General features: G+C 47.2%; 1 protein-coding gene across 1 annotated transcript in view; it reads right to left on the reverse strand.

The window, feature by feature from the left end:
• Window positions 1-2,600: 2,600 nt before the first annotated feature.
• CNKSR3 (CNKSR family member 3) overlaps window positions 2,601-22,986 on the reverse strand; it is a gene marked incomplete at both ends in the record, with an annotated part of 104,069 nt that continues 83,683 nt past the window's right edge. Inside the window, 6 exons of the mRNA XM_080699777.1 lie at window positions 2,601-2,896; window positions 6,138-6,227; window positions 6,694-6,902; window positions 10,151-10,275; window positions 16,742-16,888; window positions 18,020-18,088. Coding sequence (XP_080555903.1) covers window positions 2,601-2,896; window positions 6,138-6,227; window positions 6,694-6,902; window positions 10,151-10,275; window positions 16,742-16,888; window positions 18,020-18,088 — 936 coding nt within the window. The remainder of the gene's footprint in view (window positions 2,897-6,137; window positions 6,228-6,693; window positions 6,903-10,150; window positions 10,276-16,741; window positions 16,889-18,019; window positions 18,089-22,986) is intronic.

Here is a 22,986-nt window from a genome sequence, read left to right on the forward strand (position 1 = left end):
CTGCTCTTTTTTTTTGGGGGGGGGGTCTGGAGATGGAACCCAGGGGCATTCGACCTCCGAGCTACACCCCCTGCCCTATTTTTTATTCTTTATTTTGAAACCAGGTCTCACTGAGTTGCAGAGGGCCTCACTCAATAGCTGAGGCTGTCCGCGAACTGTGATCCTCCGGTCTCAGCCTCCCGAATGCTGGGATTACAAACGTGGGCCACCACGCCCAGCAAAGTATTAAGTATGCAAATTTTTTTTTTTTTTTTTTTGGTGGTACTGGGGGTGGAACCCAAAGGCTTTCTACCTCCAGGCTATACTCCCAGACCTTTTTTTTATATATTTCATTTGGAAACAGGGTCTCACTAAGTTGCTGAGGTTGGCTTCGAACCTTTGCGATCCTCCTGTCTCAGCCTCCCAAGCGCGGGGAGCGTGGGGATTACAAGCATGCACCACAACGCCCGGCTTTCCACTCATTTCTATGAAGGTCATAGTAACAATGTTTATATATTTCAAAAGTAGTTTACAAACACTTTAGCAGCAACACATTTTCCAAACATGATTTAGGATAAAAGTCCAAAGAAAAATAAAACCCTGTGCCTGACTACAGGTAGAGGTAGCTAGAACCTTCTCTGGCCTTCCCAAACAGCTTCAGGGAAGAGTCTGAGGAGTGTCCGTCTGGTACAGTAATTTAAGTTGGGCACTGCATACAGTCAAGACTGAGTTCTGAAGATTTCAGGGTGGTCATTTAACAAACAAGTGGCCTTTTTCCTACAGAAAAGACCTACCCTAGCAGCCGAGATTGCCAAGGCTTTTTAACTCATTAAGTAGTAGAACTACAGCACTCAGAACTCTCTCCTAGGTCCAGGGAGCGAGAGGAATGTGGCTGCCCACTCGCTGGGCTTAAAGCCAGCTCAGTTGGATGGAAAATGGGCAAGGCCTGGCTCTCCTCTTACGCAGCTCCTCCTCACTGCCCTATTAACACACCGCCCATGTGTGGAGTGCCCAACAAGCCACGCAGCAGGCCTCTTCTGTCCCCGTTTGTGGAGCACATGTGGGTCCTCCGTGCAAACCTACCTTCCTGCAGCCCCCTCAGAGGCTGAGAGGAAGACAGGCAGAGTGAATTCAATCCTGGTGATGTGAGGAGCCTCCCAGTCCCGCCCCAGACCTCGCAAAGAGGTCTACTAATTCCAGCAAATCTCTCAGGTGGAATTTCAGGCAGCTTAGCAAAGTAAACAATTCCAGGGATGAGAGAAAGGGTATGTAGTGTAGGGAATAGCAATCATGCCTGGAAAGACACCTTGGAAAAACATCCCCCTTTTTAACCGTATTCTAGCCATGCTTCTGCAGCTCTTCCGCTACTATTTCGTGAAATCTCCACATGCTTGGCTTCACTCTGTTTCGTTAGAGAGCGCCTGTGCTGGCCGCAGCCTCGGGGGCCACTTGTAAATCTGAACACAGCTTGCGTCCTCTGCTTTCATTAGCATCGTGTATGACGCAAAACAGAAACAGTTCGAATACGTGTGACTAAGAGTAAGAAAAATATACAACTATATTTAAAACACTTAAATTAACAAGATAGCACTTTTCCATTCTAACAAAATATCATACATTCAGTTTAAACAAGAGTTAATATCCAGACACACTTTTTCAAAACACCTGATGCTAGTTGAAAATGAGTGACCGGGAGGTTTTCCAAAATATTTCTAATGAGCAAAGAGTGTACATTTTGAAGAATGATACATTCTTTAACGACCTAAGAATTTTCGGAACTCGCTTAAAATCAACCATGGTAGACATCGAATGGACTGAAATGCAGACTGATGTATCTTTCATAAACCTAAACCTTGTTGCTTCACTGCTTTGAATGATACTTTGGCTTTCAGCAAATCTTATAGCTTCTTTTCCCTTAAAGACAATAATATAGAACAACAGGGCACCTCTCACAGCCACCCTTCTTTGTGTGTAATGAGCCCTATCAAACTGTACTCATGTGCTTTCTGTATTAGCTGCTCTAGACTGAGACCATTACAAAACAGGTGACTAATCCAGCGTCACAGACCTACGTGAAAACCTCTGCACTGACCAACGTCAGACACTTGCCAAGGGCGGTTCAAAGTCGACTGCACTCACAAACACGATGTAGAGCTTTGAAAACAGAACAGAAATGTTTTCTCCACTGGCTTTCTTAAATACAGAAGCTAGACCATAAACCAACATGTCTGTGTGACAAAGGTCACCAATTCTAGTCCCGCCCATTCAAGAAAACAGAATATCCCGACAGTCGTTGATGATGACCATAACTTTTCTGGCCAACGGGCTGATTTTACAGGGTGTCTCCATGTTCCCAAGCTGGTGATACAAAAAAAAAAAAAAAAAAAGAATGTACCACGTCCCTTCTTCTGTCTCTCCAAGTAGCACCTACGATCTTCCAAATCTGTCACCATCCAATTACTTCAAAAGTCCGAAAAGGGCAGTATACAACTTTCCCCCCCCAAAAAAAAAGTGAAATTAGATAAAGTCACTGGGTAACACTGCGGATGAAGTCAGACAAGGCTGCGCACCGAGGCGAAGGCACTTGGTAGCAGACGACAGGCAGGGGTCCCTCAGTGGCCTCAGTGAGTCAATAGCTTCAGGCGCGCCAGCCAGCTGACCAGCAGGGACCGCTCTGCAGAGGACTTGGCCGCCGATGAGCCCGACTTCTTCTTGGTTCCTTCCTCCTGGAACGGAATGGTGGCGCTGCTGTGCAGGTCGGCGTTGATGTAGCACCTGCTCCCACGGATGTAGTCTGCGCCCCGCACCAGGTGCCGCTCGGTGCCCGGCCTGGACACGCGGTAGCGGGCAGAGGCGCTTTCCTCGATGATGGGCGGGATCCGCTCATTGCTGAAGTACCGGCAAAGGGCGTCTTCCCCTGTTTTCAGACAAAGCCCACACGGCTGTTAAAAAGAGGGGCCAGGGCACAGAGGCATTCTAACTCCGAGCTATACAATCAGCCTTTTTTTATTTTTATTGTTTTCCTGTACTGGGGATGGAACCCAGGGGCATTCTACCTCCGAGCCACACCCTCAGCCCTAGTTTTTATTCTTTATTTTGAAACAGGGTCTCATTGCATTGCAGAAGGCCTAAGTTTAAGCTGAGGCTGTCCATGAACAGTGATCCTACTATCTCAGCCTCCCAAATGCTGGGATTACAAGTGTGTGCCACCATGCCCAGCACCCGCCCGTTTGTATTTGTTTTTCTGAAACAGGGTTTTCCTAGGTTGCTGGGCATCTTGCTATGCTGCTGAGGCTGATCTCAAACCTAAGATCCTCCTGTCTCGGCCTCCCAAGTACTGAGGTTACAAAGATGCCTGGCTCGCACTAAAGAAGTGTAAGAATTTTCAGAATTCCAAGAGCACAGGGAGGGAGGAGCACTGTGATCCTATCGCTCTTTCTCCAGGGCGGTCCTTGCTGCTCAGCACCTACCGCAAGGAGGGCTTGTCTCTGGAGCAGTTTCTCATGGGGCTCTTAGGGAGGGGATGTGCCCTTGTCCTGGGTGAAGGACAGGACCTTCAACAATGATCAGAGACTGTGATGCCCTGCAGTGCTTGAGATACTCCTGAACAAAGAGGAATGGTCTTGCCTTAACTGCCAGTGCACCTCCAGGGACGGAGGAGACATTAAGAAACAAAACTGAAACTTAAAACTAGCCATATGTGGCATTCCTTAGGAATTACACTCCCCAAAATATGCAAAGATACACGGACAAAGCCAAGTATGGTGATGCATGCCTGTAATTCCAGTACTTGGGAGGCTGAAATAGGAGGATCAAAGCCAAGAACAGCCTCAGCAACTTAACAAGACTCTCAGCAACCTAGCAAGACCATGTATAAAAGCAAACAAAAAGGACTGGGGTGTAGCTTGGAGATAGAATGTCCCTAAATTCAAGCACCTGTATCTTAAAAAAAAAATCTATGGACAAGATGTTTGCTGAAACACTATTAAAAATTGGGGAAAACAAAGAAATAACCTAAATGTCCCACAATAATAAACCAAACAAATAGTTGCTCTAGTCATGAGGTAGAATACTAATGCAGCTATATATATTTTTAAGTTTTTGGGTTTGGGGTTTCTTGTGTGTGTGTGTGTGTGTGTGTGTGTGTGTGTGTGTGGCACTGGGGTGGAACCCAGGGGCTTTTCTACCTTCAGGCTAAACTCCCAGACTTATTTTTTTATACTTTATTTGGAAACAGGGTCTCACTAAGTTGCTGAGAGCCTCACTAAGTAGCTGAGGCTGGCTTTGAACCTGTGCAATCCTCCTGTCTCAGCCTCCCAAGTGCTGGGATTACAAGCGTGCACCACCACGCCCGGCTGCAGCTATATTTTTTAGAAATTACATGTTCTAGCCGAGCATGGTGGCAGATGCTTGTAATCCCCACGCTTGGGAAGCGGAGACAGGAGGATCGCGCAGGTTTGAAGCCAGCCTCACTGGCTTAAGAGACCCTGTTTCCAAATAAAATATAAAATAGGTCTGGGAGTGTAGCCAGGAGGTATGGAGGTAAAAGGCCCCTAAGTTCCATCCCCAATATCACCAAAAAAAAAAAAAAAGAAAAAGAAAAGAAAAAAGAAATTACATGTTCTAGAGAAGATTCCCTTTATCTCTTTTGGGTTATTCCCAAATATCTTTTTTTTCCATTTTCTTCATTTTTTTCAAAATGTAAAATATGTGAATAAAATAACAACTGGAAGACACACAAAACACGCACAGTAATTGTACCTCATTTGTGGAGGCAGATTCTAAAAACTCCTATCATCTAGGTGTTTTGCAATGTATTTGTTTTATTTTTGTAATCATAAGAGAAAATTCTTTTTCTTTTTTTAATAGAACTGGTTATTGAACTCAGGGGCATTCTACCTCCAAACTATACCCCCAGCTCTATTTTTTATTCTTTATTTTGAAGCAGGGTCTCACTAAGCTATGGAGGGCCTCATAAGTACTGAGGCAGTCCATGAACCTGCGATCCTTCTGTCTCAGCCTCCCAAGTACTAGTATTACAAGCATGCATCACCACACCTGGCTTGTAATCCCAATATCTGGAAGGCTGAGACAGGAAAGTAACAGGTTCCAGGCCAATCTCAGCTACCTAATGAAGCCTTCCACAACTTAGTGAGACCTTGTTTCAAAACAAAGAATAAAAAATAAGGCTGGGGGTATAGTTCAAAGGTAAACGGTCTCTGGGTTCAATTTCCAGTACCAAAAAATTAAATTAAAAAGTACCCATTAACAATTTTATACTCTGCAACTCCTATACTCCTTCTCTTAGCCATTTTATAGAAGAAAGAAAAGGATTAATTCTGGCTCAGAACAAGAGACCTTAAGGTTGCTAAATCTAAACAAAGGACAGCCCTGCCACCTGCTGGCTGTGCAGACTTTCACATATAAACTAAGGGGATCCTGAACCACAGACTGGCATCCTGGCCCTAGGTCACGTTGGCATCGTTCAGGTGACAGGAACACAGGTGACCAACTTTACCAAGGCCCTTGGGGTCAGGAGAGAATTGCTTTGAAATGTTAAGCCTTTAAGAAGTTTTTTCTGCTTTTTTCCAGTTGAAGTTCAATCAGTAAACTTTAACTTTTCACTGATTTTTACTTCGACAGCATGTTTTTAAACATTTCCCTCAGGACTAGCATAATAACTAGTAACTTTAATTAGAGTAAATTAAACAGAAATTTCTCTCAAATACTACATACTCTCTAATACGAAAAGGATTTAGCAGAGAAAAAATTCATGTTTGTTCATCAGTAGAAAAAAATAAATACCAATAATAATCATCATCATCACCACCCAAAACTTTTTAATGAGATTGTTTAATAAAAAATGTATTTTTGTTTGTTTTAAAAAGTAGACCACTTGTGCCTATAGCTTTTTTTAAGCCCACAATGCTAATTAGGAGATTCACGCTCACTAATTAGGATTATGTAGTTTTGCTCTTCTAGAAATAAGTAGGGTCTCCGAGATCTTCAGTAGTGCTGATTTAACAGATGGCAAAATGGGACTCAGAAAAGCTAAGTCCTCTTTCTAGTTATTCTAATGCACTCAAAAATAGAGCAGAGGCGTGGGTCTCGGTCTCTGGACTATTTGGTGCTTTGTCTTCTGCACAGATGACACATACCTTTCCTCCCATGACCTCGAGGTCTGGCAAAAGGGTCCACGATCCCCATCCAGTTCCCATCGGCAGGCATGGACAGAGGCCGGGGCTTGCCTGCAGGGGGACAAGGAGGTAACAAGGTCGGTGAGTTTAGGCACTTGAGAGAATCTTTCCCTCTTATTTATAACTCGCATCCCACACCAACACACCCACTTATGCAGAAGCAATAACAAACTTTAAAATAAGGCAACTATTTTAAATTACTGCGTTTCCATAGAAAACAATGAGGATAGAGGCATGCTAAACTTGAGTCTTCAAGGGCCCCCGCTCCGAAGTTAAAACCCAGGCATGGAAAATCCAAGCTGTAACTCGATCGCCCAGCTGGGCTTTGATGCCAGGCAGCGTAATGACTCAACAAGGCCCCGGGAGCCGAACAAAGGCCTCATATTTAGAATTTCACTGAAGTTTATGTTTTCCTCGGATTACGCTCAAGTCTGCCAAATTCATCCGACAGTTCCAAATAAGGAAGGGGGTAAGGAGAGTAAAAGGAACAGAACACGGCAAATGCTCAGAAACGGACCGTAAGATGCTGTTTTCTCTCTCATTTTGGCGGGCAGAATGTTGGTTTCTACAGAGTACCCAGGCAACTGGTCAGAGTCGGCAATGGTGAATCTTCGTCTCCGGCTCTCCTGGTCCAAGAAGGAATTCGGGGACTCTGAACCCTTAGGCTTGGGCAGTGGTTGTTTTCCCTTACTGAAGCCTCCGTACACAAAGCTTCCGTTCTCTTCCCTGGAAGATCATGTGGAATCGTTAGGCCACTCACATCCTCCACTGCTGCGAACTTATAGGAATCACGCTACCTCCAGCACACACTAAGTAACTCCTCTCTCCCCACTGGAGGAAAAAAATTATGACTTTCTTCAACTCCAGTTGCCCCTCAAACACATAAATCCTGTCAAATCAGAACAATTACTCTAATTAATAAGAGTGGGCGCAGCTTTTTGTCATAAGTGTCCAAATGGTACAAAAATGCCTTTGAAAAGACAGCTCTGGTGTCCCTGTGTTCTGCCATGGAGTTGTTTATTGTGTGGTACTGGGGGTTGCACTCAGGGGCATTCTACTCCAAGCTACACTCCCAGCCCTATTTTTATTTTGTGTCATGAAACAGGGTTGCTGAGGTTGTCCTCAAACCTGTGATCCTCCCGTCTCAGCCTCCCAAGTACTTGGGTTACAGTAGTGCATCAATCAACATGCCCATCCAGTCCTGCAGCTGAATCTCCTATTTCCACCAGAAATCAGAAGGTAAGGTGTGAGGTACTGAAACGTTTTTTTTTTATGCTGAGAGTACTACCTTTGCCAGGATACAGCAAAGAAGACTCCTGATATGTAATGAAGTTGTTAGAGTTGAGAATTGTGCCCAAGATACAAAAGGCCCCTTATAGGGACCAATGGAGAATGACTACTTCTGAGCTCAGTAAAGAAAACATCAAAAGTTGGGTCAATGACTCCACCCTGATTCTACCTAAATGTCAGTTTGCAATACAACAATTTTAATGGAGCCTATTACCAAGTTCTTTTTTCCTACATTTAGAAAATCCCATTAGGTTATCGGTGAAAATAAACACTACTGGACAAAACACAGAATTAAATGAGTCACAAAGCAATCCCATGGCCAGCCTTCCGGATGCGCCTGCTGCCCCCTCCCGCTCCCCCAAGAAGCTCTCTCCTTGACACCGTTAGACCTCCTGCACGTGACCTCCCATACATGAAGCCTGCTTGACTCATGACTCATTTCTGTGCCCTGAATTTGTAGTTTTCCTTCCTTTTATTCTTCATTAGTGGGTGTGTGTGTGCAAGAGCATATGTGCCCCCTAAGTAGATTAAAAACCCCAGTTCCCTTTCTTCCTATGTGCATGCCCCTGTCTTCCTAGTAAGCTGTCCCTGAGGCCCAGAGAACACTTGGGGACAGGGGAGGGAGCTCCCTAAAGGTTCAGATGCAGCACCCCACACCTCAGTCTCCACGTGCCAGGGCAATGGCCACCTGAACCCACTTTTCTGAACCCACTTCAGACCCTGTGGCCACAGCGGAGAGGCCCGTCTACACCAGAGGCCCCTGATCCCTGAAGATGACTCCTCACCCTGTCGCCGCACACCCTGGGTAACCCGTGGGAAACCTTGTGGAACCTTCTCTGTCCCCAGGGAAGAAACACAAAAGAAGCAAAGACTCAGCTAAATAAAAACACCTGAACGAAGAACTCGAACATGCAGCAAATGGCGCCACGGTGGACACAGCCTGAGCTCTGTCACAGGGAACAGAGCATAATTGTTTCTTCTCAATTTATTCCTGAGCAGCTGAATGAGATACCGCAGGTCTCTGGAGGCCAGGAACGAGTCTGGTTTATGTCAGGTGGAAACCCCGGCCCCTCGCTCAGTTAAAAAACACGCTGAAGAGATGAGACAGACCCTCTAGCTTTAATGCTTATATAAATATGTGAGTTGACAGAAGCAAGCTGAGGGGGTAGGTACCTAAACCACCACCTGTCCCTGCTACACCATCCAGTGAGACCGCTGCACTACGAATGGAATAGTCAAGATGGTCATGAAGAAAGCAACTGGAAGGGGCTGCTGGGAACGAAACTGACCAACCGTTTATGTGCATGTACAAACATGTAATGGCATATCCCACTACTGGGCAGAAAAATAAAGCACCAATTTAAGGCACCAACTAAAAAATTTTAAAGATTTTATAACACACATGTCTATATTGTACTCACATGCACAGAACTGTTTGGTTGTTCTTGTTGTTGTTTGGGTGTTTTGTGTGTGTGTGTGTGTGTGTGTGTGTGTGTGTGTGTGGTACTGGGGATTGAGCCCAGGAGCATTCTACCTTTAAGCTACAGCCCCAGACTAAATTTACTTCTTATTTGGAAACAGGGTCTCACTACTTGCTGAGGCTGTGCTCAAACCTGCGGTCCTCCAATCTCAGCCTCCCAGGTACTGGGTTTACGGGTATGTGCCACCATGCCTGGTTTATTTTTATTTATTTATTGATTGATTGATTGATTGGTGGTACTGGGGTTCCTGGAAACCCTTCTACCTCTGGGCTACACTCCCAGACCTATTTTATACTTTTTATTTGGAAACAGGGTCTCTTTAGCCAGCGATGCTAGCTTCGAAACTGTGCAAGCCTCCTGTCTCCGCCTCCCAAGTGTGGGGATTACAAGCGTGTACCATCACACCCGGCTATTTTTTTTATTTTTGACAGGGTTTCACTAGGTTGCTGAGAATCTTGCTAAGTTGCTGAGGTTGGCCTTGAACCTGTGACCTTCCTGTCTCAGCTTCCCAAGTACTAAGATTATAGGCATGCAACGCCATGCACGGCTCACATAGTTTTTTTAGAAGGCCATAAAGAACATATGTTTCTCAGCAAAATCAAGCTGGAACTTCAGTGAAACACACAGAGGTATTTTTTTATCTCCTTCCCCATAGACATATTTATGAGGGAGTTGAACCTGCAGGGGTCCCCCAAAAGCCCCTCACTAGGCCCCAAGAGGAGCATAAACTTTAGTCAGTTTTTAAAAGTAAGCTACTGCGGCATTCTTTTCTCAAAGGACTTCCTCCCCAACTGTGGCATCAATCTCCGTATAACCTGGAACTGCCCCTGAATATCCTGTACAGGGAGACTGAAGGATCATGCATGCTTTTGTGTTTTGTTTTGATACCAAGGATTGAACCCAGGGATGTTCTACCTCTAAATCCTTAGTCCTTTTTATTGTTTGTTTTTGAAACAGGATCTCAGTTGCTGAGAGCCTTGCTAAGTTGCTGAGATGGGCCTTGAACCTGCAATCCTGTCTCATCCTTCCAAATACTGGGGTTACAGGTGTGCACCACCACGCCCAGCTTGGATCAGGCTTTTTAACCAAGCTTTCACATTCATTCCTGCCACATAGCAACCCAGCAACCTCCATTCTCCAGACACCATCGTTCAAGTGTTCACAGGCGGGGCAGGAACACGCCAGACAAACGGACCCACGTACCGGGGGGAGTAGGGGACGGTGGGTGGAGGAGGGATGTAGAGGTCCAGGATGGCCGGCTTCTCTTTCTTCAGCGAGGCGTCCATGGTGCTCTCTGAGGACTGGGTCGTCGTGGGTGGGGGCGAGGTCTGCGATGGGAACCAGACACAGAGCAAGAGAGAGGTCAGCTCAGGATGACGCTTGGCACGCCTGTCCCTCCAACACCAGGGCCAGGCTGTGTGTAACCGGGGCCAAGGTCGGCCACGCTCAGCGCTCAATGTCTGAGCTTCTCTGAGACACTCGGAATTGACTGAGGGGTAAGAAGCCAGGTGCCAAGGTTATCATGCTAGCTGAGAAAATCACTTAAGCATCGCATCTCCGCCTCTGTTTCTTCCTCTATAAAACACCAGCACTGATAATATTGCTTGCAGAGAGTTGCAGTAAATCATGAAAATCACTAGCGATGTTATTACTGACCCGGAATGTGGGCTTAGGACTGTCTAGGTGTTTCTGATTAGCTGAGTGTCACCGAGCTAGGCACTCAACTTAAAAAGTGTCCCCTTTCTAAAATGGCAAGAGTAAGACTAGTATTTAACAGGATGACTCTGAAAACTAAGAGATAATACATGTAAAGGGCCTAAGCACTGCTTGTCACAAAAGAAGTACACAATTTAATACAGCTTAATTTAGCTACACGGTACACTGTATATACTCACACACCCAATTTTTAAAAATTGAAAATATATGTCTTAATTTTTTGTATATTCTAGGTATCAGTCCTTTATCAGAGGAGTAACTGAGAAAGATTTTCTTCCATCCTGTAGACTCTCTCTTCAGACTCTTGTTTCCTTTGCTGTGCAGAGTTTTTTAATTTGATGTCATCCACTTTATTGATTCTCAGTTTTATTTTCTGAGCTTTAGGGGTCTTATCAAGGAAGTCTCTACCAGTGCCGACATGCTGGAGAGCCGGTCCTATGCTTTCTCCTAGTAATTGCAAATTTTCTGGTCTAATTTTTAGGCCTTTAATCCAGCAGATGAATAGATGCATAAAATGTGGCATACATACACTATAGAACTTTACTCAGTCATAAAGAAGAATAAAATTACGTTATTTGTAGGAAAATGATAGAACTTGAAAACATCATACTAAGTGAGATCATACAGCTTCAGAAAGTCAAGGGTCCCATGTCTTCTCTCATATGTGGAAGCTAGACAGAAAATAGGGAACGCAAAGAACTTCAGATAAATGAGGAGAGAGACCAGGTGACAGTGGAAGAAGGAGGGGTGAGGAAGAAAACAATTCAAAAAACATCATGTCCATATATGAAGGTATCACTACCAATCCCACTAATATATATGAAGAGAGGAGAGGGGATTGGGGGGGTCTGGAGGGAGCCCCACCCAGTGCCGTGTGCATGCCTTTTGCATCGCTTTGAACCTCACTATGATGTAAATTACAATGCACCAATAAAAGTTTATTTTTTTTTAAAAAGCCAGGCGTGGTGGTGCACACTTGTAATCCCAGTACTTGGGAGGCAGAGACCGAAGGATCTGGGTTACAGCCAGCCTCAGCTATTTAGTGAGGTCCTCTGCAGCTTAGCGAGACCCTGTTTCAAAAATATAGTCAAAAATAGGTCTGGGAGTGTAGTCCAGAGGTAGAATGCCCCTGGGTTCCACCCCTAGTACCAAAAACAAAAGCATATTAAAAAAATCCAGATAACTTTAATTATGTTAATAGTCTCAAAAGACCTATTTTTTTAACTTTTTATGAGGCCCTCAATCTTATCTTTTATTGTAGGGTTTTTTTTGTTTGTTTTTATTGATGCAATGTTATCATATAGCATAGAGAGATTCAAAGTAGTACAAATATGCTTGACAGGTCACTTGGTGTCGCCAATCTCGTCCTCCTGTAGCAGAACAATGGCCACATTGATGACCTTCTTTGGCGGATAAAGGACCAGCAAGAAATCTCGGTCAAGGCACGTGCATATTTGACGAAGGGCAGAGAATGTGCTGGACCCTGGGAAGACAGAAAAGCTACCTATAAACCCTTCCACCCAATTGTGGTGGAAGGTCTTATGGAAGTGAAACCATGAAGTGGCTTTCACGGACCGGAAGCAGGACTAATGAGCCAGTGTGGCCAGAGCCAGCAGTGGCCACCGGGACAGTCACAGAGCCAGGGATGCTTTGAGGACAGAAACCAAGGCACAGAGACAGGGGCGCTCTTCTGTCTCACAGTCCCATCCCCACATCTGGGCCTCAGCCACTAAGACATCATCGGTCAATTCTACTCAATACGGAGTTGATTAACACCTCACTATGTCAATCTCGCGCTGTATCTGAAAACACAGGGCAGGGTCCAGACCCCCAAAGGCTGAGCAGCAACAGTGAACTGCAGCATTCCCACAGCAAATACTCCCTCAGCTCTGCTCACTGATGACCACGCACCTCTGAATCAATAAGCCTCGCTTGCCGGGACCAGGGCCTAAAAACAGAACGATGAACGTCTTTATGCCACAGGACGACACTTGTATAAAAAGTAAAGAACTCGCTCCACAACTCGGTGGGCACTCAGGCATAAAGAACATGGAAACATAGAATAGAACCGCCCAAGCTCAGGGCACAGCAAGTCTACAGAGGATTTGCCTACCACCATTCATTTGCATAGGGTTTTTTTGTTTTGTTTTGTTTTGTACTGGGGATTGAACCCAGGGGGCTAGGTCTGAAAAAACTATACCCCCATCCCTTTTTATTTTTAATTTTGAAACAGGGTCTCACTAAAAGTTGCTAAGGGTCTCGCTAAATTTCTGAAGGTGGCTTCGAACCTGCAATCTCCTTGTCTCAGCCTCCCGAGTCGCTGGAGTTACAGGCATGCCCGGCTTACCAGCATTTATATTCTGACAATATTCTGGACACACCCGAGGGCACTTGGTAGCTGAGCTGTAGAATGGCCCCTGCCTTTTGATGGTGGCTCAGACGCAGAGCGAGAGGTCTCTCTCTCTCCCTATCAGCCCTTCCCAAACTGTGCAATGAGGGAAGCTGGCAGGAAGGTAGGCAAAACTGGAGAAAATGGAAAAATGTCCCTTCTAAAATGGATTTTCAGAAGTCAAGGGACTATCCAGTCTTTACCTAAACATAACTTTCCCATTGTATTCTGAACATACCCGCGTGACCTTCCTCTGTCACCGTGAACTCAGTTATACTCAAGATGCCACCATCTCTGCCTTCCAAACGACTCCTTCCTAAAGTTCTAATGCTGTCTGCCACCAGTTAGGGCCTCCATTTCGTTTGACACCTGCTTCTCCCTTGCCTCGCTGATCCTCCTCAGTGCTCATCCCAAAGCCTCCTCTAATAACCCAACACTAATAATTAGGAGTGTGAGGCTTTGGAAGATTACGTATAAATAGGCCCTGCCTAAGGCCCACAGCTAACAAGGGGCCGGGCTGGGATTTGAACTCAGGGAGTTCAGAATCAGACCCATGCTCCTAACTACCTGGCTGAGCTGCTTTGAGAGCCCTTGTGAGGCTGCTTCCCAAATGGCCTCTTGTGTAGTTGGTCTTCCATTTGAATTCCTTCAAGACTACCTTTGCCCAGGACCACAATGTCCACATCTGGATTCCCACGACAGCCCCCTACCCAGGGTTTCTGTGTTAAGACACTGCTGTGGGCTGAACCGTGTTCCCTCAAATCCACATGGAGAGGCCCTAACCCTCAGTATCTCAAAATTTGGAGATTATGTTTTTAAAGAGTAGTTAAGGGAAAACGAGGTCATGAGAGTGGGCTCAATCTAAGATGACTGGTGTCCTTAGAAGAAGAGACAAGGACACAGAGACACACACAGAGAAGAGCATGCAGGGTGCCGGGAGAGAATGGCTCTTCTCAAGCTATAGAGGGAGGTCTCCAAAAAAACCAACCCTGCCAACACTGTGACTGCGCACTTCAACCACCCCATCTGTGGCACGTTGCTATGGCAACCCCTAGGCATACAAACCTTAATGTAAAACAGGGTCAACCTGTCACCACAGCTCCCGGCCTGGCTCTCTTCCTGCACTGTACTGTCTCGGCTGATCTGTCATCTTATCTACCACCCTCTGCCCTTCTCCAGAGGAGGGACATGAACTGCGGAAGGGCCACAGCTCTCTGGTTCCACCAGGACCCTCGGTCCCGTAGAGCAAGGCTGATCGTGATCTACGATGACATCTGGCTGCCTGGCCTTCCTGATTCGGCTCTCCTCTCTCCCTTCCAAGTTTACTGAAGCATACACCCTCAAACATCAGGTTCACAAGAATCACAACCCTTCTTCTAGGAAATCTTACCCAAGATAATCCATGCTGTGTGTACGAGTATGTTCAAAAGAACAGCATTCACCTCCTTTGCAAGCAATGCCCCTGTTGCTAATGCAAACCCCACCTACTCTGCAGGGCTCGAGTGCCCTGCCCGGTCTACGCAGATCCTGCTGTCTCTGCGTCAGGACTCCATGTTTCTGGAGTGGAGCCGGCAATTGGTAGGCACTCCATCAATTAGCTGGATGAATTACGTGCCTCCTATTCTGAAAATTCAAATAACATTTTAAACTTAAACATGTTTAAAATTTTATACTGAGCAAGCAATGAAACAAAAGCAGCTGGGGTATGATCAATATTCTCAGTTATAGGAAATGATTTTGTGGATATAACCCCAACAGCACAAGCAACAAAAGTAAAAAAAAAAAAAAAAAAATTGACTCCACAAGATTACATCAAACTAAAAAGCTCCTACACAGCTAAGGAAATAATCAACAGAGAGAAGAGACAATCTATGCAGAGGGAGAAAATATTTGCCAACCATACATCTGATGAGAGCTTATATAGTCAAAATATATTAGAAACTTAACTCGATTACAAGAAAACCAAAAATCCAATTAAAAATATTCAAAAAACCTAAATAGACATTTCTCAAAAGTATACATACAAATGGCCAACAGGTATGTCATTAATACCAAGGAAATGTAAATTAAAGCCACAATGAAATATCACCTCAAATCTGTTATAGTGGCTGTTACCAAAAAGATGAAAGATAAAGACAAGAAATGGTAAGAATGTGGAGAAAATGGAACCCTGTACACTCTTGGTGGGAATGGAAGTTAGGACAGCCCTTACAGAAAGCAGTATGGAGGGTCCTCAAAAGATTAAAACTAGAATTGCTACGATCCAGCAATCCCACTACTGTGCATGTTTCCAAAGAAAAACAAAATCACGATGTCGAAGAGACATCAGTGCCCTCCCGTTGACTGCAGCACGATTCTCAGTAACGAAGATACGGAATCCAGCTACGTGTCTGTCAACAGATAAATGGATGAGAAGGTGTTCTGGACACAGTGGAATACTACTCGGGCATAGTAGAGAAGGAATCCCTGTGATCTGTGACGACACGGACGAATGCCAAGGACATTCTGTTAAATGAAATAAGTCAGGCCTGCAAAGGCAGATACTTTATGATCTCACTTAGTTGTGAAAAAGAAAAAAGCCAAACTCAGCAGCAAAGAGCAGAAGGTGATTACCAAGGACTCAGGGAAGGAGGATTGAGGAGATGTTGGTGGAAAGACAGAAATGTTCAGGTAACCGGAAGGAAATTAAGTTCTTCAGGAGCTGTGTCATACAATATGGTGACTGTAATTGCAGTTTTATTTTTAAAAAAGGAAGAAAAAAATGAGAGAGAGAGAGAGAGAGAGAGAGAGAGAGAGAGAGAGAGAGAAAGAAAGAAAGAGAGAAGGAAGGAAAGAAAGGAGGAAAGAAAAGGCCTTAAAATGTCATTGCTGTGCATTGCTGGCTCAGGAAGAAAACACCCGGGACAACCTCATAATGAGTGCGGTGGTGAGCGGGCCCCTTGCCCAGGGCACAGGCGGTCAGGGCACACTGGCCTGTCTTTTATTATGACCATGGATGGTCACTTCTTAATAATGCTTAAATGGTGGTATGGCCCAACCACTTGCCACTGGACAGTTACATCTGAGTTCACACCCTGCCTTGGTAAAGACTAATGTTCAAATTGGGCACAGTAATATGTGTTTTATTCTACCTCTAAGCCACACCCCCAGTTCTATTTTTTTTTTTTTTTTTTTTTTTTTGTCTTTGAACAGGGTCTCACTAGGTTGCTAAGATCCTGGCTAGGTTGCTGCAGCTGGCCTCGAACCTGCGATTCTCCTGTCTCAGCCTCCCAAGTCCTGGGATTTCAGGTGTGTGCCACCATGCCTGGCTGTTAGACATGTTTCAAATGGGAGAGAAAATGCAGAACGCACTTTCTGCAGTGATGGAAATGTCACCATCTGCCCTGTCCAAGATGGCAGGACGGGCCACGTGGGAACATTCAGTACCAGGGACAGGGCCTGTGAGGCAGAGCTGAACTTTTAACGTAATTATTTAAATAGTCTTATGTGGCTAGTGGCTACCATCCTGGTCAGTGTAGCTCTAGAATTTATCTTTTCATATCAGCGAGACTGGAGAATAAGAAGGTACGAACTAACTCCTGAAAACGGTAACCTTTGAATTTTTGTTTGTTGAGTGTTTTCTAATTTTGAGACAAATCCAGCCTGAACACAGCCATGCGCTCACGCTGGAGGAAGGCTCGGCCGGCTACCTGCACAAGAGGCGGCTTCCAGCGCAGGTTCTTCAGCGGGGCAGGAGTGAAGTGGAAGGAGCCCGTGGGCCTCTTCTTGAGCAGCAGCACGACGCCGGTGGGATTCTCTCTCAGCTTCCTCACCAGGTTTTTTAGCTGCCATCCCACCTTTGAAGAAAGAGAAGAAGAGGAAGGACATGCTTATGAATGATAAAAAAATCAACTCTACGGATCTCCAGAAAATTGGCCTTGTGAGCAATAGTGAGATGGACACAAATACGTTCCTCCTAATGCTACTTAAAAATAGAAATTAGCCGGGCGTGGTCGCACACGCTTGTAATCCCAGCATTTGGGAGGCTGAGACAGGAGGATCTCAGTTGAAGGACAGCCTCAGCTACTAAGTGAGGCCCTTTGCAACTTAGTGAGACCGTGATTCAAAATAAAGAGTTAAAAAAAAAAAGAGCTGGGGGTGTAGTTCGGAGGTAGAAAGCCCCTAGGTTCCATCCCCAGTGCTGCAAAAATAATTTTTTTTTTAATAGAAATTGCAGCCAGATGAGGTGGCGCACACTTGTAATCCCAGCATTTAGGAGGCTAAGACAGGATGATCACAGTTCATGGACAACCTCAACTACTTAGTGAGGGCTTTGCAACTCAGTGAGACCCTGTTTCAAAATAAAGAATAAAAATAAGGCTGGGAGTGTCACTCGGAGGTAGAATGCCCCTAATTCCCATCCCCAGCACTAAAAAAAAAAAAAAAAAGAAAAGAAAGAAAAGAAATTGCAAATTTCAAAAAATTAAACAAAAAGATTTAGAATTTTTCTTTTTTTTTTTTTTTTTTTTTTTTTTGCTATAGTGGGGATTGAGCCCAAAGACATTCTAGCTCCAAGCCACATCTCCAGCCCTATTTTTATTCTTTATTTTGAAATAAGGTCTCACGAAGTTGCAAAGGACCTCACTAAGTAGCTGAGGCTGGCCCTGAACCTGTGATTCTCTTGTCTCAGCCTCCCAAGTACGAAGGTGTGCCACCACATCCAGCTCGGATTTTTTTTTTTAACTTGAAATTGAACCCAAGAGTATTCTACCTCCAAGCTACACCCCCAGCCCTTTTTGTTTTAAAACAGGGTCTCACTAGGTCACTAACAGTCTCGTTATGTTGCTGAGGCTGTCCTCAAACCTACAATCCTCCTGTCTCGGCCTCCGAAGCACCGGGGTTCTAAGTGTGCATCACCACACTCGGCTAAAAGGAATTTTGATATAGTGAATGGCTCCAAAGGGGAAAGTAAATCTCCAAACACTCACCACAGTCTGTCGATTCACTTGAATAACTTCATCCCCAGCATGAATCTTCTGAGATCTGTCTGCAGGAGACTGCAGAAGAACAAAGAAATCTGTCTTTATGTTTTTAACCATCTATTTATTCTTACTTCTATTTTTCTTTTTCTGTCTTCTGCAGACAACTAGCAACAGAGATCAAATCTTCTTAGGAAAAATAAGCTTAGATGACTCAGGTTAGATAGTCCCTGGAAACCGACATATGCATGCTGTGCTGGTGATTTTATTAGTGTTGTAACTGATAACCCGGCCCTTAGGACAGAGAGTTCATCTAACCTAGTGGAAGCCATTGGTTCATCTAAAATCCACCTTACACATATTCCTACTACTCTCCTGGAAGCAGACCAATTGTGTAAGGATTATCACTGGAAATATCATCCCTTTATTAAACAGGAGATTTTATTTTCCTCACCCCTGTTTTACATGTTACAAAAATGCGATTAAAATAGAAAGTTGGTGGCAAGAGAGAATGTTATTTCTTTAAGAAAAATGAATTTACTTTTTTTCATTTTCAAGTTAAATTCTAAATAAGTCTTTGGTGTCAAGACAAAGTCCATACTTTGTTTCTGTCAAATAATACATTGTTATTAATTTATAAGAACAAAAACATAAACATAAGAGAATCGAATCCAGTTGTCAAATATTTTCCCATAGTACTCTGTTTCCTATAAGCAATCTAGGACTCTTCAAGATATCCCATCTGGCCAAAAGGAGGGAAAGGCTAAATATTACATTTCAAGTTTTAATTTAGCCTAGATAGGTCAGAATAATTAACATTAGTACTTGGGTAACTGGTGGACCCTTCGATTTACAGCTATCCTAAAAATAGCACCTCTGAACATGGGGAGGAGGCTGTGATGAAACTCCACACCCTTGCTGAATTTTCTCGCTCAGCTGATGTGCTAGGCTCTGTTAAGTTGGGTCCTGCACTCATGTGACTTTGTGTCACATGACCTCTGCAGGGCAAGGGAGGGGCTGAAACCCCCGCGAGAATTGGGCGTTCCCGCGAGTAAACCCTCCTCTCGCGAGATGCATACCTTGAAAAGGAGAGCCCGCGTCCTCAAGCTTCGGACAGGCGCGCGGGCCCCACGGTGCCTCGCCCTGATCCCCGGGAGAGCCGTGCCATTAAAACTTTACATGCCACGTGTACCGGACCTCTCTCGTGTTTTTCACACTCCGCCGTATGCACATTATTTTTATTTTACTCGCATTTAATTTTTTATTTTACTTATCATTTGGTGCCGAACCGGGAGAACTCTTGGGTCCCTCCCCATTTTTTTCCTTTTTTTTTTCTGTTTTCTCTTTTTATTTTTACTCTCTTTTTGAGCCCCGGACTCTCCGACCCGCCAGCAGCTCGACTGTGAGGTCCCACACCAGCGCTCCGCTTGCAGGTGTTGCTCCTGCCACTGCCGCCGCTGCCGCCCCGTGCCTGCCTGGACCGTAAGCCTTCTTCCCCAGCCCCGTGCTCTCCGGGAGAGCCGGCGGCCTTCTTCCCGCCCCGGGCTCTGCTGAGAGTCCGCGGCCATCTTTCCAGCCCCGAGTTCTGCTGAGAGCTCGCGGCCATCTTTCCGGCCCCGCGCTCTGCTGAGAGCCGGCGGCCTTCTTCCCACCCCAGGCTCTGCTGAGAGTCCGCAGCCATCTTTCTGATCCCGCACTCTGCTGAGAGTCTGCGGCCATCATTCCAGCCCTGCGCTCTGCTGAGAGCCAGTGGCCATCTTTTCCTGCCCACGTGCTCTCTTCTGGAGTGCCGATGGCAATCTTCCACTGCCACTGCGGCCGTAGCCACCACTGCCGGGGCATGCAGGCTCCGCCGGCCGCCAGGCTGCCAGTTCCACCCGCCCGGAGCCAGGCTCCTTGGGTGATGCTGGCACCTGCTCTGCTCCTGCCTGCCGCTTGGACCTCCTAAAACCGCCATTCCCGCCTGCCCACGCCGCCCGCCGCTGGAATGGGACCGCGCCGCCCGCGGACTGCGCCACACCGCGCGCCTATGTCTTCTCCGCGCCTGGCGTTGCTTAGACCCACCTGCCGGGGCCGCCTGCCTCCTCCATCTAGGTAGCCGCCACTCTGCTAAACAGCCCCCAGCCCGCCAAGTCCAGCCCGTGCTCCATCTGGTTCCTCCACTCGGACTCGCGCCCTGGCGCCCTTCACCCTGTGCCTGCCCACCCCTGCTGCCTGGGCCTGGCCATTCCGGTAAGCAGCCACATGGAATTACTGGGGGGGGGGGGTCGCCAGCTTTGGCCCGCCATCTTGGACACGTGGAATCACTGGGGGGCCGCCATCTTGGCCCCACCATCTTTAACCCCTCCCACCTCATGGCCTCACTGGAGGCCTCGCCATCCTTAACCCCTCCCACCTCATGGCCTCACTGGAGGCCTCGCCATCCTTAACCCCTCCCACCTCATGGCCTCACTGGAGGCCTCGCCATCCTTAACCCCTCCCACCTCATGGCCTCACTGGAGGCCTCGCCATCCTTAACCCCTCCCACCTCATGGCCTCACTGGAGGCCTCGCCATCCTTAACCCCTCCCACCTCATGGCCTCACTGGAGGCCTCGCCATCTTTAACCCCTCCCACCTCATGGCCTCACTGGAGGCCTCACAATCTTTAATCCCTCCCACTTTCCACTCCTAACCAATCCTAGGAGTCGGCGGCCATCTTTCCGGCCCGAGCCAGGCAGCTTGGCACTTGCTCTGCCTGCCAACTGCCTGCGCGGGCCAGGACCTCTGCCTGCCGCTTGGACCTCCTAAAGCACCGTTCCAGCTTGGTTCTCCGGTCACCGCCGGGACCTCTGGCCGGTTTGCCCCACCCGCCCCAAGCCAGGCTCACTGGCGGTGCTCCTCGGAGCCAAGCCTCAGTGTCTGGCACGTGCCTGGAAGCCCTTTTGTCTCCACGCCGCGGGCCCGGCAAGCCATGCCGCCTGCGCACCCCCACTGATCCCACCTGCGCCAGTGCCGTCCACACCAGCCACCGGCATCCGCGCGCCCTGGTTCCACTGCGCCCCCAGCAGCTTCTCAGCGCTTCTGTCACAGCCAGCACTGGCCAACAACACTATACTCCGGTAAACTGCCTCCTTCCCTTGGTTAGCGGGTTCCGGACTTGGGTCTTCCGGTCCACTGGGACCCAAAAATCCAAGCGCTTGGTGACCCATTGTCCCCCGGTCCACTGGGACCACCCTGCGGATGACCAGGTCATCCTCCGGTTTTGAGAAGGAATGAAGACGTTCTTCCCTATCTCTTAACCTCTGTTTCCGAACGATTGAGCAGGGAAATCGGGGACGCCCATTTCCTGTTCTTCGTTTCCGCCCGCGAACCAATTATGGGGAGTCGAACCTTTATACTAGCAGATGCCCTGAGAGCCTGTCTGCCTTGATACGAGTTGGGAAATAGGTTGCGGTGGCCCAGGAATAGTTAGGAACTTTTATAAGCGGTCTGATATCCCTCCAAATGCTCTCCCCCATCAGCTTCCATTTATTTTCCTGCCAGCTGCCATTTTGTGATGGCGCATAGTCACTGCCTGGTGATGTCACAGTCACCATCTTGGCCTGCGCCAGACTGCAATTTTGCTGGGTGGCCCGCTCGGGCGCGCCCTAGGTGCTGCGGGAAACGACAGGCCGGGGCTGGGGCGACACTCTCTGTCTGCCCGTGCGGAGTCTGCGTTGCCATTCTTGCTGGACACCCGTCTCGGGACGTGCTCTTTGTGAGTATAGGTCCGTCGCAGCTGACAGAACCTTAACATAGCATCTAAGTTTTAATTCCAGAGAGAAACAGGCGGAAATGGAGCATACACTCCGACTTTGCCAAAAAGCAGATCCCTGGTAGCTGCCCTTCGGCTGGCGGTGGCGGCTCAGCCCCCTGGAGCGCCACCTAGGTGTGGAGGACTGCAACAACAACTACCTCCAGGAGCCTGCCTCAAGTGGGGCAAAGCCACGCCTACCAATCAGACTGCTCGGCGTGTGGCCAGGAGGGCCACTGGAACAGTGCCCTTGGAAAAGGGTGAGCCCCAGGTGCCTCAACACAGGGGGAGCACCTTTCCAGACCAGGCCCCGCCGCTGGCCCTACTCAGCCTGGCTGAAGACTGATGGCTCCTGGATCCCTCAACCTCCATCCTCTTTGCCAGCTCAGGGTAGCTCTCCAGGTACTGAGTAAGCCAGTCTCCTTTTTGGTCGCTTGCTCAATCTCATGATTTGTTTTTTTCTTTAATAGCCCTTGCCTGTTCAAGCCTCCTCAAGCGCACATCACTAAGCTGTCCAGGGTAACCTCCAATTCGCACTGCAGCTATGCACCCACCTGCACCCCCTTCTGGGGGACTGGACTCCCAACTCCTCCCGGCCTGGGGCCCCTGACGACGCCCCTTGACAGCAGGAAGAAGCTAGAGGGTCCAATCGTCATCCATTATCCCTACCATCAAAAGGCCGGAATGTTAAGTTGGGTCCTGCACTCATGTGACTTTGTGTCACATGACCTCTGCAGGGCAAGGGAGGGGCTGAAACCCCCGCGAGAATTGGGCGTTCCCGCGAGTAAACCCTCCTCTCGCGAGATGCATACCTTGAAAAGGAGAGCCCGCGTCCTCAAGCTTCGGACAGGCGCGCGGGCCCCATGGTGCCTCGCCCTGATCCCCGGGAGAGCCGTGCCATTAAAACTTTACATGCCACGTGTACCGGACCTCTCTCGTGTTTTTCACACTCCGCCGTATGCACATTATTTTTATTTTACTCGCATTTAATTTTTTATTTTACTTATCAGGCTCTACAAGAAATTAGCAAGACACTTTCTATTACAGAAACACTCCCCTTGACTTAAGGCTCAACCAAAGGCACAGCTTACAGGGCCAGTTATTTCTAAGACATCTATCCTGGCACCATGACAACCAGCAGGGCTCCCCTGGGTGGGCAGCATGGGAGCCACAGGAGAGGCCCTAGCTCCAGTTTTCTCTTGA

The sequence above is a fragment of the Muscardinus avellanarius genome (genome assembly GCF_963383645.1).
Source record: "Muscardinus avellanarius genome assembly, chromosome: 8".
Classification (NCBI taxonomy): Eukaryota; Metazoa; Chordata; class Mammalia; order Rodentia; family Gliridae; genus Muscardinus; species Muscardinus avellanarius.